Source organism: Pleurodeles waltl, chromosome 2_2, assembly GCF_031143425.1.
Source record: "Pleurodeles waltl isolate 20211129_DDA chromosome 2_2, aPleWal1.hap1.20221129, whole genome shotgun sequence".
NCBI classification, from domain to species: domain Eukaryota; kingdom Metazoa; phylum Chordata; class Amphibia; order Caudata; family Salamandridae; genus Pleurodeles; species Pleurodeles waltl.
In genome coordinates, this window is record NC_090439.1 from 504,769,293 (window position 1) to 504,785,197 (window position 15,905).

Sequence of the window (15,905 nt, forward strand, 5' to 3'; positions counted from 1 at the left end):
ATTTAAAATAATATACACCCGCGTCCTCTCTACATTTTAGCTCCCTTGCATTTTCTCAGTGCATTTCTGCACTGTTTAAATGTGCATCCCCGTACAGTTGCAATCTCTTGTACCTCTGCTTTTCCCCTACAGCCACACTCTCTCCGCACGTGCACCTCTATCATATTCACTCACTCTACATGTTCACCCTTGAATTAATACTGCCTCTTTACGGTCGCCCGATGTACTTGCGCTCTGACTACCATAGAAAGATGGCGGTGACCTGGTGCTCTTAAAGCTGACGCGCAGGCGCCATGACAGGCCCAGGCTGCCAGTGTGTGTTGTTGGGGAGGGGTGTTGTGCCATACACCGTGGTTTAAGGATTCTGTGCTGGTGGACCCAAGAGACCCACTTCTCCCTATCTGTGCCTGTCTCTCAGCCCAGACGCGTTTGATGGATTGGAGAGGAGGCAGTCTCCCTACCACCTAGAGGTTAGAGGAGGGCGCCTCTCTGCGTGCGGCTGAGATAAAGGTTTGAGGGATTGGTGGCTTTATATCTCCTAGTCCCGCGTGAAGGCCTCCCACCACAGCACAGGCTGGTCGTTTGCCCCTTAACCCTTGCCCGGGTGCGATGAAGGCCGAGCTGCTGTCACGTTAAAAGGAAGAACTTCCTGGACTATTTGAGTTTTCACACGAGCAGCCCCCCTGCGGGGCGATCTGCGCCTCCTTGTGCTCACTGACAATCGGGGCGCCCTGATGGCACCTTCCAGGAGCGAACGTCAAATATTAACCGTGAGAGAGGAGCGACCTGATCATTAAACTGTCTTCTATCGCTGTATAATGCACTTTGAAAATATGTTATTTTTGCTTTGTGATGTAGCGCCTTCATTCAATTTAGAAGAGTCTAAAAGTAAATCGGGGGATGTCACTCAGCTGCCCACAACGAGGCAGCAATCTAGGCTCAGGTCATTATAGCCAGTAAACTCACCAATAATTACGCCCCACAATTGCTTGTAGTTTTAAAAAAGCTTTTTATTAAACAGCTGCTCAGTGTACAGTACAGTTCTCAAAAATGACTGTGACATCACCAGTAACTGAAATTACTGGTGGATTTGACCTAAGTCGTGGCTGCGGCCTCGAGACTGTGACTTCACAAGTAACACTGACCTCAAAATCATTTTAACGTCAACGGGCACTGTGACTTCAGGTAGTCACTTTAAACTCTGCAGTGTATGCCACTCACGAGTTACTTTGACATCCGTGGTGAAATACAGTACTAAACCAGGGGGGGGGATTTAACTTCTTCGTTGATAATGATCTCACAACGACTCATAAAATGTACAAAAAATCACTTTGCTGAAAAAGGTCATTTGATTCTCACCGTGTTCCATGTAGGATTTATTATGCAGCCTATTTAAAAGCATTTAACCCCCACCCCCTCTCCAAACCTGTCACCCAAAGAGGCGATGATTAGCTCACTGGATTTCGGGCCTTTAAAACCTCTCTCTGGCTAAGTGTGATATGGCCTAAGTCACATACAGCATAACGAATCAAATAGTGTAAAGTATTTTATAAAGTTAAAAAATACTGTAAAAGAAAACATTTTTTCTTACGGCTGCTAACAAATATAAACAGCACAAATGCTCGAATTAGCTCTGTCACTGATATCTGTGGCTCACATTCCAATCCAGGCTTTTGTTGCTCGTCCGACGGGGACAACGCATATACTACAAATGTAAACTGGCACTTTGAACGGCTCTGAAATAAGTTGCGTCTAAACGACGTTTGTTGTGTTAATATCCTGTGGGGTCACGTGTGAGCCCGCCACCGCCGAGAACTACAGGTTTCCTTCAGTCGGCAGTGCTGGCCGCGGTCTCAACTGTGAGGTTATTTTTTTGGCAGCTTTATAGAGCGCGAACAATACCTGAAATTATATTAACGCTTTACACGAGCACCAGCTGTATTACACAAGTACACACTCATTTTTGGTAGGCGCGGGGATGGTAAAGGATTTGCCTAGATTCACAGGATGTTGAGCCGACGCCGAGGCTCGAGCCTGGTTTCCCAACTCCAAGGTCGGCAGCTATGGCCCTTATAACTCCCAGCGCTGGCCACCACCATCACGTTAGCATACGGTGCCCTGTGTGTTCAAAGTGAGTCTGGGGCCACCTTGCACTGTGGGCTCCTTCCTGTTGGTAGGTCCTTTTGTGGCCACCCGCGCCCCCTGTGAGTCTAACACCCTGCGGGCGCCCTGTGAGTCTGCCCCCGACATGAACCAGGCCTCATTAATGTTAGCCGGTGATGCCCTTTGGTGACTCGAGTCTGTCAGCAGTGAGTGGCGCAGAAAGGAAGGCGACACAGGACAGCAAGCAACAAAATGGGGTTCCCTGTGCCTGGTTAAGTGCTAAAATCTAGCCAGGGTGCAGGCGGTCATCAGACCCTGGTGCCACTGCCCTTGCTGCACTCTCACCAGTAGGGAACTGCTGGTCTCCTTCAGGTTAGCGCGGGACGCCCTGGGAGTGTTCTCTGAAGAGTCACTCCTGGGCCTGAGGGTCAAGCCGCTGCCCCCACAGAGTGCAATGCCACCTGCTGCGGGGGGGGGGGGGGGGGGCGAGGTGCGTTGCCGGGGATACACAGACTCCGATTTTTAGGAGACCACAGGAGTGGGATTTGAAGGATTCAGACCGCATAGCTAATGCGTGAGCCGAATCGGCGCTGCAGCTCACCTGAGCAGTGAGTGGAGAACTAGTGAGGATGAGTGGCCAGCACAGCCCCACTGAGTGAGGGAGGACAGAACTCTGCGCCAGGACTGGTATACCGCAAGGACATTTCACTAATATAGAAGAAGGACTACAGTTTTGCTCATTGTAAAATAAAAAAAAAGACGTGGTACCCGTGCTTTAAATGACCGGTACTCTCAGGTGCTAAGTACCGGCACTTTTTATTTTGAGAGGGAGAGCACCTGCACTTCTCAAGAAAAACGTAATACTTTTCATAGGAGAGTACCGGCACTTCTCAGAAACAAGCAGATACTCTGATAGGGAGTACCTGCACTTCTATTTTTTTCCATTCAGGCACTGCGTGGTACTAAGGAAATAGAAAAAGGGCAATTTTTAAACACACTGTTATCTGTTAATGAAATTGCTTTCTGATATTAGCTGCAAAATGGTCCTGCTTTGGAGCACATAAAAAAGTTTTTTCCTCTGTTCTGAATCGACCCTTTATTAAAACTGGGACATGAGCAAAATGTGCTGAATTATGCCTGGAGAGTTGCTGAAAAACCGGCAGTGTCCCGGCAAATTCGGGATTCCTGGTCACCGTAAGAAAAGTGGATCCCGTTAAAGTCCATGACCTTGTGCAGTTTGACCAGTCGTGGCTATATCATAAACAGATGCGAGCCTAGAACCTGATTTTTTTTTGGTGACTTTGTAGTGTTAGACTAGGTGCAATTCAGTCTATTAGCTGCAAACAGCAAAGTTCTGAAACAGATGCAATCACTACTGTTTCTGAACTGTGCTTTCTGCGGTTCATGACCAAGTCGAGAAATTGCAAGTTAAATGCACGCGTTTTAAACACCGTAAACAGAGGTGCTCTGCTCTGTGCCTGCTAAACTGTTTGATAAGACCCCAGCAGAGGTGTAGCTACCAAGGGTGCAAGACGTGCAGTGGAACTGGGGCCCAGAGGCATGAGGGGGGGCAACGGAACCCCGATCTTTGCTTTATTTTACTACCTATAGGGCAGGGGCTCATTTTATACATATGTACATTACACGTTTGCGTATAGCTACTGCACAAACAACAGTGGCTCAAAAACATTGTATTTCCGAAAACTGTCATCTGTGTTTTAAATCTAAATATAAAAATGCAGGTAATCAAGCTTTAGAGTACCTGGTGTTTGCAGCAGTGCTGAGAAGCGCTAGTACTGTCCCTTTCAAATTAAAAAAAGAAGTGCAGGTACTTAGTACCGGACAGTACCTGCCCATTTAAATCACTGATGTCATATTCATAAACTATACTGTAAGGTCATAGTTCCCACATATGATGGTTTTCAACCGGAAGCCTAGACTTTGATTTTACATGTAGTGTAATAAAAATATAATAGGTAATGTATGCATTAAGCCCTAGTGATAATGCTGTACGTTAGTTTTATGTTACTCTTCGATGCCATAATGCTACGTGTGCGTAGGTGTACACCCAGGCACACATACACATTGTATGTGCGTGTATTTGTGTGTTAATGTGAACCAATAAAAGAATATCAAACTACACATTCACACATTTATTGCGTCACATCAAAGATAAAATTATTAAATTCCATGTTAGGGCAGCAGCATTAACTAACCCTCTTGTTTCTCACATTTGAGTGATCCCATCCTAACAAAGCTATTTAATGAGATTGTATCCCACTGCAGACTATTGTGGTCCTGGTTTTGAATACTTATGTTTCTAACATTTATAGCATTTTATGCTCTTTATTGCCAGTTTTGTGAAATGCATTATTCCTTTTTCAGTTTATTTCACATATGTATGTTGTTTGGGTACTTTTAGAACACAAAAGGTAGAGGTATAAAAAAATGTCACTAGGAATTATGAAATACAATACATATTAAATGGCTCCCTGTGAAATATGGATTTCATCATCATAATGACAGCCTGCAAACCACCCTGCAGAACTTTACCATTTTCAGGGCAACTAGTTTTATGTGGCATTGAGGACCAAATTATGTGGCGAGGTTATCTTATGCAGCAAAGAATGCAAATCATGCAGCACATTTTCTGCAGTATTTTCATCCATTCGAGTTACACATCTTTTGTGTAAAATATGCAAATTGTGCTAATGAAGAGGTAAACACTGCAGGCAAGGGATTGCATCAATCAAATGGCCCTCACCACTGTCCATTGTTTTATTGTCCAATGTATTTATGAAAGCTAAGCAAAGCCTAATCATTCTAATTCCAATCCATGCTCATTGTTTTTTCAAGAGGTCAGCTTTTTCAAATTAATTATCCCAAAATAAACGTGCAATATAGAAATTACATGATGGATTAGGATAATATGGTCCTAAATTGTTATTTAGGGGTGCAGGTGACATTTATCATCCATTCGGTTTTCGGCCTAGTGGTTTATGAAGTCACTAGACACCCTCAATGGCAATCCAGTTTATGGGACCTTATTTTACGGGTACCTGCTATGTTTTCTCTCACTCTCTCTATATTTGTACAGGTATGTTTGTCCGTGGTTATATAATAACAACCTTTAGAAAAAAGTGTTTTTTTACGTACCTATATCTTTGGCACCGGTTGACGAATCTTCAAATAATTGTCCAAAAAAATTCAGTCATGTCAGCTTCTGTCTGTAAAGTTTCAGAGTGATCCGTCAAGCGGAGGTGGAGAAAAAGTAGGGGTCTCAAAATGTGTTTGCCCCATTCATTTTACCATAGGGATTTTGAACAGCGATAGCGTCAAAACCATTGGACGGATTTACAGCAAACTTGGTTGAAAATTAGCTCTTGGACCAGAAGACGTCCTTTTTATAATCTGGTGTAAAATCCGTTCAGTAGTTTTAGAGAAATTAAAGAAAATCCAAATTTGTATATATAGGGACACGAAGGATTCGCCAGTGCTCCCTATCTCGTGCTGAGATCTGGTTGGGTGCCAACACTTCAACAAGGAAGTGTTGGTAGCCATCTTGGGACTCTGCTTCAGCTGAGTCCCAGAAAAAACTTAAAAAATTAAGAAAAGGGGCCACGGTACGGACACCCTGACCCCTTAGCTTTAGGGGTGGTGGACACACCACCCTCACCCACCCCCCCACCGCCAAAAGAGCTAAAAAGCATTTAAAAAAAGTTTTTGCTGTGAATTCGTAACAGAGACACAAGTACACAGCAAACTTTTTGAAAAAAACAAGCAAGGACTCCCGCTCTTTGTAAGATGCAGAGATAAAGGTAGGAAGTCAAAGGAAACATTGCTTTCACAGAGAGGGAGCTGCTTTAGAGGGAGAATGAGCTGTGACAGCAATGTTTTTTTCCGCATGAGGTGAGGAGCCAGCTGAGACCGCGGGGGCCTTCAGGCTCCCCTCACTGTCCCCAACACTGAGAATGGGTGCCCTGGGGGGCACCAAGGTCACATGGCTTGGGCCCCTGTGATGGTTGGATTAACGTATAGTTATGAAAATGACTATATGGTAAAAAAACATAGAAATTCACTGAAAAACCAGAGGTTACAGGGACGTTATAGTTAGGGAAAAAAAAATCAAAAGCATAGAATTGCACATTAAAAACCAAACGTTACAGGGCCGTTATAGTTAGGCTCACATTTTAAAAGTTTCAAACCATTTAAATTCACCAGTTAGAGTTATCTCAAGTAACTATAACTCGCGCTCCGCCATGCAGTTAGTTATCTGATCAATAATTTTACTACAGATGTTACAGTGACATTATTAATGATGTTGTCCAGGATGTGAGGAGTGCTGTAATTTTGTGGGGTAATTAGCAATGCACGGTGAGGGCGTGAGTTATAGTTACGTTAGGGCTCGAGTTATAGTTACTTGAGGTAACCAGTGAATTTCTATGGTTTGATACATTTTAAATGTGAGCCTAACTATAACCCCCATGTAAACTTTGTTTTTTTAAGTGAATTTCTGTTTTTTGGGGGGGGGGAAATAACATAACATAATTGTGAAATCTGGAGTGCTTCCCAATAACTCTCCACAAACGAGATGCCACAATTTTCCAACTGCCACAGACGTCATTAATAAAGGCCCTGTACGTCTACCTGAATGTAAACAGCCCTCCCCCGCACCTCTGAGCCGAAGTTTTATTGAGAGGTGAGATTAGCTGGATTCTGGAGCGGTCTGAGCCCAGACACACCGGCTCCTCTCTGGGCCGATTGGAAATAGCTTAATGAATGACAGGAGTCCGAGGGTAGATAGTGGAGGCGAGGGTGGAGGGCGCAGTGGGCTAGTGGCGTGAGCTCGCCTTTTAAGCCCCCCACAGTCCGTCGCACATAAAGGACCCCCGGTTATCATAGTTGGGTGATCTTTGTAGGAAGCAGATGGGGCTTCCGGCGGGAAGCTCTGCCGAACTGCACCAACGCAGAGCAGAATTACTTAAATGAACGTGGCAACCAGCTTGTGGTGGTAGCAAGCGTCATTAACACGTTTCCTGCCCTTCCTCCTCCCAAATGGCCGTTACCTGAGGGATTCACGGGACTCGGAACCAAGCCACGACCCCCTCCATCACCCTCAGTCGGAGCTCGGGGCTCACCGGGGTTTGAGATCGTTGTCTTGTGGGGCCTGAGGCCTAGAAACGCACCCTCTCGGAACCGACCAACCCCTAGTGCTCGGGGTTCTGGGTTGCAAGGTGTGGGTGGGATCTAGAGTGGAGGGCTAAACTTTCAGTAACTGTCAAAGTGAACTAACACGATGCCCCTATGCCCGTCACATATATGGAGGTTGAAATCAGCTGCAACTAATGGGAACGGAGTCACACTTCCTTGATTTTTTGTTGAAAGGGTTATGTGCCTCTTGATTTAATTTGCTTGTGTATTTATTTTTCTACCCCTCATCACCTTCCCAGAATCCTCCCCTATGTGCACCTCCACATGCAGTTACACTTCCACTAGTATTTTTTGTGCATTTCGACCTCTTTTCGCACATGCAGCGGGGGTGGGGTGCATGGGCAGGGCTGCATGGAAGAGACTTCGGCTGCCCACCTTCGATGACTTATGTTGTGCACGGTACGTGTGTATTTTTAGCAGGGCCCTAGTAAACTTCAGCTAGTCAATTTTTATTTCTAGCCAACAGGAAAACAAGGTGTGAACTCGTTTTCTCGGGAAATGATACACACACATGCACGCCCCCAGTCACACACATCGGGGGCATGTGGTGAAGCCGGCATTAGATGTCTTGGCCTATCGTCCTTGCGTATCGGACAACGAAAGTACTTGTAAAACCTGTGTCCTGCTACACGCAGGAATACAGTGCAGTAATGCAAATGGCTTAATGCAGCTCCCGTCCCCTCCAAGGCAATAGATTCTAGATTGTGAACCCACAAAACGCGTTTATTACAACCGATAAGCTGCTGTATCATGTGGAGCACGGTGTGTACATCACTCTCTCGTTTTTTTTGTTTTTGTAGTCGTAGCATGTGCGGTCACGTTTGTCACTTTAGTGCACCAGATATTAGTTCCTGGCGCAACTGTCGAACAAGAGGGTGAACATAAGAATTATCAGAAAAAAATGTAGTTGATATTGTGTATCAGTGCATGCACCCCACCGCACCCCATCCCAGAGTCCGCTGGGCCCAGTCCGTGTCGTGCTTTTGAGGTTGGGCGATCTGTGAGCCTCTCTGTGTGATCCTGTACACAGACCTCACGGGCATGCCCTCTCGGACAGCAGAGGTAAACACTGCATGTTTGGCTCTCCAGTTAATGTTTACAACAGACCCGTTTATTTTATGACACAATTGTTAAGAGTCATCGGCCAAGCAGGGGCTTTAAAGAGTTTATGGTTCTGTTGATGCCCTGGATTGCGCCCGGCGTGCCATTCCTTGGAGGTCCTGCCAGGAGGGGCACAGGGAGCGGCAGAGAGATGGGTACTGGCCCCTCCTGGGACGGGGAGGGGTCTTTTCCCAACAGGGTATCTCAGGATAAATTTGTAATTGTCAGCAGAACTCCGAGATGGTATAATCGGACATGGAGGACTATACACAATTTAATACAAAATAAACGGGTGTGACGAAATGACGTGAGAATGCGCACACATACACTCACGCGCACACCTAGACTCCCTCTCCCCTCTCTCAGCTCCCTCTCCCCTCCATTCTCACTGACCTCTGCCTCCTCTCACCTCCCCCGCAGGCCTCTCCTCTCTCCAGCCCCCTCAGAACAGCAACCCCCTCCACCAAATCCCCTCAGACTCCTTCTTCTGGGCTCTCTTGCTGCTCTGAAGAGACCCTCTCTGCAGACACCCAGGCCGGGGCTCCTACTTTGTCTCATAGGCAGCTCTTTCGGGAATGCGGGAGACGCAGACGGAATTACAAATATTGGGTTGTTCGAGGCGGGCTGTAGACCGGTCACTACAGGGTGCCAGTACCCACTGGGGCCGACAGCCCTACGAAATGAATGTTAAATGGGGTTAAATAAGAGTATTAATACTATTAAAGCGTAAAGGTCAGATATTTAAGATCCAGCCATCTTGTTAATATCAATCAGCGTGCCTGATACACATTCAGTGTAGTTTCCAATCACAATGATTAGCAGTACCGATCTCCACAGCCCTTCACAAACCCAATCCATGTTACTAGTGGCGTTTAAAAATCAGAACAAATACACGATAAATCTCTCCAGGTGCGCCCCCATTCCATGAGTGCCCAATCTTCGGTCACACGAAAATTGTCGAATTTGGGTCGGTACCTTTCATGGCGTCGAATTGGTAAATAAATAAAACCTCACCCAGGGGAAAGGTCGTTCCATGGCTTCCTCTAGAATTTTTTTTACTGGTTCGAATAATCTGTTTGTTTTCTCTTCGTGTCAGTTTTTTTTTTTTAGATTTACACGCGGGATTTCTTTTAAAATCCGACTTTAATTTCTGAGTACTGCTGTTGGGATATAGATATTTGTTAAATATTTCTGTGTGAAAAGCACGCACGCAGAGTTTACATCTATTTATGTATTCTGTCGCGTTTAAAATAATGTGTGCGAGAAAACGGTAAAAGCATATAATCCGACAAACTGGAAGAAGGTAAAAGGAAATTAATGACTTGGAGAAAATAACCGTGTGAATGGAGAAATTCTATGTATAATGGCCACATATACATGTAAGGCTTTGCGCGGTGGTCGAATTAATCGCGCTAAATAATCTCGTCGTGTGTTTCATTACAATTACATGGGCAGAAAGATGTAAACAATACAACCGGAAGGATGCGCGTGACGTCACCGCATCATTTTGGCGCGTCACACAGCAGGAGAGGTGGCTATCTCGCGCCTACTTTTTAGCGCTTTAGTAACAATATGCGGTCCCCAACGCTTTACTCATTCTATGTGCTAGACTAATTAAGCACGTGAACACTAGTGGTATTGCAAAAAAAAAAAAAAAAACTATATGAAAGAAATACATGCTAGAATCTAGTTGAATGTTGCTTTTGTAAAGAGAATAACGATACTAAATTACGACACAGATATCAGGTTGTATATTGCTGGGATCTTTTGTTAATTTTTGTCGGCTTCTCGATATGGTGATTCAGGTATGTGTGTTGTGGGGGTTCTACGTTGAATTAATGCCTTGAAGCTGTTCGGGTGCCCGAAGTCACCGTGTGGTCCACGTGACATTGATTTGTGTTTTTTGCAGCATGCTGTGTGTGATGTGTCTCTGTCTGATAATTATGCAAAGAGTTGATCCGTTGTCCCAGGTCGCACTCCTTCTTTGATGTTTTGCCTTCTCCATCAGCAGCCTGTCACTCTGCACGGACAGAGACGGATGCTGTGTTTGTGTTCGGCGTGCCGAGTGTGGCTTTACTCTGCATTCGCGTGTTTTATTTCTCCGTGTTGTTTCGGTTGTACGTCTGTGCTGTTTCTTTCACGCGCTCTGACCTGTCACTGCCGTTTTGCTTGTTTCATTGCCCTGCATGTTGTAGGTGTACGTCTTTGTGCAAGCTGACATATCTGTGATTTACCTTTAATATGAGGGAGTAGATATTTCTACTTTTTCATAGGAACAGATTACAAATTGACTTGAAAACTGTGAATCGCCTTTGACCAAATTACTGAGTTTTTGATAAGTCTAATAATGTTTAAAAACATAATTTTCTCTAATCGCTAGATTCATTTTTGTCTTCAAACGAATTTCTTTTGTACAAATAGATCGGCTTTGCTGCAAATTGAATCTTTTGAAACAAACGTGTTGGTTATTACGATTTGGTTGGTGTTGGCCCTAACGAAGATCAGTGGCAAGCCGATACAAAACCACATTTCGATCAAACCGTGCCTGTTCACTTTTAGTAGAATAAAAGTGCAAAGTCCAAACTCGGTGCCATTATGTTGTTTATTTCTTCTGTCTGCTCTAGGTGTGCGATTATATGCAGTTTATTGAATTAGTGGTCTGTCAATGCACGTATGTTATTTGGTATTTTTGTATTGCCCTGTGGTATGTTTGGAGTGTGAGCTTGCAATGGTATTTCTAGTTTTATTGCTCTGATGTCTTTGTTGACTACTTGTTGCATCTGTGTATTGAGTGTATAGACGATGAATACAATTATGTTGTTTTAGTTGCACTATTTGTTTTGCTTATTTCAAAATTAGCATCATCTTGAAAGTGTTTTCAATTGCACGTGTTAAGTTTGTTGTTTTAGTTATCTTCTTGCGTAGGTGTTGCTGGATAAGACGTGTCTGCTTTCATAATGCCAATTTATTATTAGTTTTCTGCACTAAAATTTCACTTTCACCCACACACACTTTCCCAGCACGCTCAAACGCAACCCAGTCACGCACATCCCCACAACACTCACACATAAGCACCCCTCACAGGAAGCACGCATCCCTCTCGCACAACGTCGCACGCACTGTACACACGCACACATCACACACGCACATGCAGTACACACGCACACCACGGTGACCCCGCAGTGACCCTGTCCTTTTCCGCTTCCCCAGAGCTCCTGGAAGACCTGTCCGAGAGCCGAGAGTGCGTGAACTGCGGCTCCATCCAGACGCCCCTCTGGAGACGGGACGGCACCGGGCACTACCTGTGCAACGCCTGCGGCCTCTACAGCAAGATGAACGGGCTGAGCCGGCCGCTCATCAAGACCCAGAAGCGAGTGGTGAGTACCGTCGGCACGGGAGGGCGCGCGGGCCCCTCCTGGAGGGGAGGGGTCTTGGTGCTCGCTGCCCCCGCTGTAGGCATGGTTCTAGGACCGGGGCCAGATGCGAAGGCCTGGAATTTCAGTTTGGTCCTACACAGTTTATGCCGTTTGCTTACACAGACCGACATTTAAATGTAAACCCGGACAAGTGTGCTCCGTTTTTATTGCACACAGAGCAAAGATAAGTATCGGTTATCACTATATTTTCAAAGCGTTAGTGATGGTCTAGGATTTTTCTTTTAATGTATGAATTAATAATTAATATGCTTTGGCAGTAGGCATTTTACTTTTGATTTCACAATTATTTCCTTCCATTTTTGCTCCGAAGTAAACGTTCTTATTTACTGAAGACTGGAGGTGCACTGGTAGTAACCACATGACTTCCCAACAAACACCGTTTTCTCTTGTCATGTTGAACCCCAATGCAGTCAGCTGCAAACGTGCCTCATAAGTTCTTCATGCTGCAGGTGTTCTAAAATACGTAACACCTTTTTTTTCCTTTACAAATTACAATACATTAGAGGAGTCATGAAACATTTTTCACGAACAAAAAGCAAGCCATCGAAGTTGTGTGCGCAAAATAATCCGTATATTTTGCCCTTTGTCCTCCACGCAAACCTCTAATATACGTTTGGTTTGCTTTCTGCCTTCATGTAAACCCGGGTTACCTCCTTAGAGATGGCAAAGGCTGGCCCAGGCGGGCAGCCGCTAGAAAGCCGTCGTCCCGCGCCCCTAATGTCCAACCCTTGTGCGTTTGACCGTCGAGTGGCTATGAGCCAGCAGCCTGTAGTAGTGAGATGTGAGTTGGGCCCGAGCACCATGTCTGCCTCCCCCCACTGATACACAACGATGTCTGCCGGGGCCTGCTGTGCCACACCAATGTGTTTATTCCTGTATCACACGGCCTCCATCGACAATGCCATTAACTGGTCAGCCCATGAGGTGTAGGTGCTGCCACAATGGGTCTCTAATGGAAGAGGCCGTTTTTGATTTTTATTATTTTATTTTGTGTGTTTTATAGAGCCATGACCTATCCACAAGATGCGATTAACTGAAAACATGTTTGCACCGAGAGCATCTCAATGTGGGTGTGCTGGGGTGTGGGCGGTGACGCAGAAGTCATACATTTTAAAACAACGTGAAAGCGCTGCGTTCTACATTTTGTATACTTTGTAACATGGTTGTGGTTTGTATTTGTACCTGACAAGACGCCAAATAAAAACAGGTAAATAGGAAAGATGTCTCCAGCCCAACTTGTACGTAGCCCATTAGGCATTACACGCATTCTCAACGATTGACGGGGACAGTCTCAACCTAAAAGGCTTCTCTCCAGCCCCTATCCAGTACCCACTGTTCAGTGCAATAAATGTACCCAAATCTGAAAGGAAACATCTGATAGAAAAGAGAAAGTGAAGCACAGGGTAGTCAGGTAGACAAATAACTGATAAACAGGCAGCCTAACAGATACAAAGAAAGTTGGAAGGATGAAGGGATAGACTGGCTGACAGACTAGTTGTTAGATAGAGTACTAGATAGAGTGGGAGCCAGATAACTAAACTCGACAGGTAAATAGCTCTATAGGCGCGCACACACACACTTATTACACACCAACACACACATTCCAGAGATAGATAAATAGGTAGATAGATAGGAAGAAAGAAAGATATCTAGATAGTTACATGGATAATTTAAATAGAGCAACAGATAGACCGGCAGCCAGATAATTCGACAAGTAAACAGCTCTATAGGCCACACACACACACACACATATTCCAGAGATAGATACATAGGTAGATAGATAGGAAGAAAGAAATATAGCTAGATAGTTAAATGGATAACTCAAAAGATTGTTAAATAAGGATGTGCAATACCATTGACAGGAGTGACATCTGCACCAGTGGAAAATGCTATATCATGTTCATTCCCGCACTAGTGACAGATTAGTGCTTATCAAAAAATACTTTCCCACTTAGTGAGGGGTATGGAAGCAAGTGCCTGCAGTTTTAATCTTTCCTATAGCAGTTGAAAAACGTTTTCCAAAACACAATACTGTATTTTTTTTTGTGCCAAGTTTCTATCTAGAGCTCAAAAGGGTGCAACCTTCAGGGATTGCAATACAATTAGTGTGTTTGTCAGATATTTTTAGCAGTTGCTTTTTTATTCAGTATATTCGTGGGCCATGCGAATAGAGCACAATGAGATTTAGATTTTAAACACTTGCTAAATACACACTTAGAACATTATAGTCGGTTCCTGTCTATCTGAGGCGTGTAAAGAATCCGAAGTGAGGATGAAGTGAGACCTGGTAACTACTGTCTCTTCCTTGACAAACTGAATTTCTTTTCAGTTCTTCCCAGAGAGATATGTTTTTAATATTAGATAATCCAGATTAAGGAAACATTGAGTAGATGCGCAATCGATGCTCTTATGTTGGGCTGTGGAACTTGGCATGTAGTCTGGGCCTTGTAAATTCATCTTTTATTGTCCCTGCAGTTTGGCTGTCTGGGAGATTTGAGTCTTTAGCTTTCGGACTGTTGTAAATATTTACATCTAAGTAGGAAGGGGCTGAGGCTGGTTTTGATTGAAAAGCGAAGAAGGCTTAGGGATGATGTGCTGCTGTTTTCTTTGAGCACAGCTGATCCTCATGCTAACTATTGATTTACCCCATGTCAAGGAGGCTATGCGATTAAGTACTGTTTGGAAGTAGAGACTCAAGCTGTCTTTGTCTGGTACTTATCCCCGTCCTTTTTAAGTAATATTAATGGACATGGGTATTGTTCATGTCTAAACATTAACTGCACTGTTGTGCAGCAAAAGGTACCAGAACTTTATGTTAAAAGATGGCTCCAAATGTTTTAATGTTATTTGATTTTTGGAAAAATTCCAATAAAAAGCACATTTAAGTTTTGTTTTTTACCATTTTATCCTACACGAAGTGCAGGCTGCAACTTCCAGCTGGTTATGTGTAGAGGACAGGAGCCTGGTTCCAGAGGTTCTCTAATGATTCAGACTGACTTCTTGTACTCCTATTGAAAGGGCATGTAATTGTAAAAGCACAACGGCAAACCTTGTGCTGTCATATATTTCAGCTACATTTGCTTATTTTTATTAGCTATAACAGGTACTTCAATTTATGGTTGTGTGCCTCTGAAGTCAAGCCAGTTGTCTGCAGGTTTTTTTTTTTTTTTGGATTAAAGTACCGAGAACACCATTTATCATTCAGTTCTTACGAGCTCTGCATTTGTGTGATTACCGCTTGAATACAATCCAGGCTGGAGTTTGGGAAAGCAGTCTGGAACATTCCAGGTTATCTGCTTCACAACCTGACATTCTCCAACCTGAAGCAGCCTCCACGATTTCAGGGCTGTCAGGCAAGGCCTCATTTCAGAACTACTGTGTGATTAGTGTAGACTCCTGGTGCCCCAAAAGAAAAGGTAAGGTAGGGCCCTCAGTTTAACTCATTAGACCAACTCTGATCAGGGTTGCGTTTCCTCAAGACACATTCCATACTCCAGGAAATCTCGATGGTTTGTTGCAAGTCTTGCAGACTTACCAGTTGGCAATTTCAATACAGGGAATTTCCAATTTTACAAGCTATGGCATCTCACAGAGGAAAATTACCCTCCTAGCCTGAGTTCCACAAGTCTCAACGCAGGATAACCTGTTGATAAAGTTTTTGTGAATGATAAACCTGTTTTTCCACCATTCTGAGTTGAAAAACCCAGAATCTTGTATTTCTTTCTTCAAACAAATTGTGCAAGATTTTCCCTAGCAAATTTCATGTAGGGAAAAACCACCAATCTTGTGCTAAATTTGCACACAATTTTTAACCATGACTCTGGCACAACCTCCTGGTTTGCCCAAGATTTGGCATGGTACTTTGAATGAGGTCCTAGTTGACTTTACTATGGTTCAGGTACACTGCCTTTGCTACCCACTTCAATGCAAAGTGATGGGTACAGGCTTCCCTTAGGCTGCTTTCATCATTTTGGAATATCCCGACTCTTGCTCTTTACCCTCGAGAATATTACATGGGGTCTGACAACATATGGATGTTCACAAAATAATCTT

General features: G+C 44.2%; 1 protein-coding gene across 5 annotated transcripts in view; it reads left to right on the top strand.

The window, feature by feature from the left end:
* The window catches only part of GATA6 (GATA binding protein 6), a 48,989-nt gene that overhangs the window by 8,035 nt on the left and 25,049 nt on the right, over positions 1–15,905 (top strand). For all 5 annotated transcript variants that reach the window (XM_069220012.1, XM_069220009.1, XM_069220008.1 and 2 more), the window contains one exon: positions 11,626–11,792. In XM_069220012.1, the coding sequence (XP_069076113.1) occupies positions 11,626–11,792 (167 nt within the window). The remainder of the gene's footprint in view (positions 1–11,625; positions 11,793–15,905) is intronic.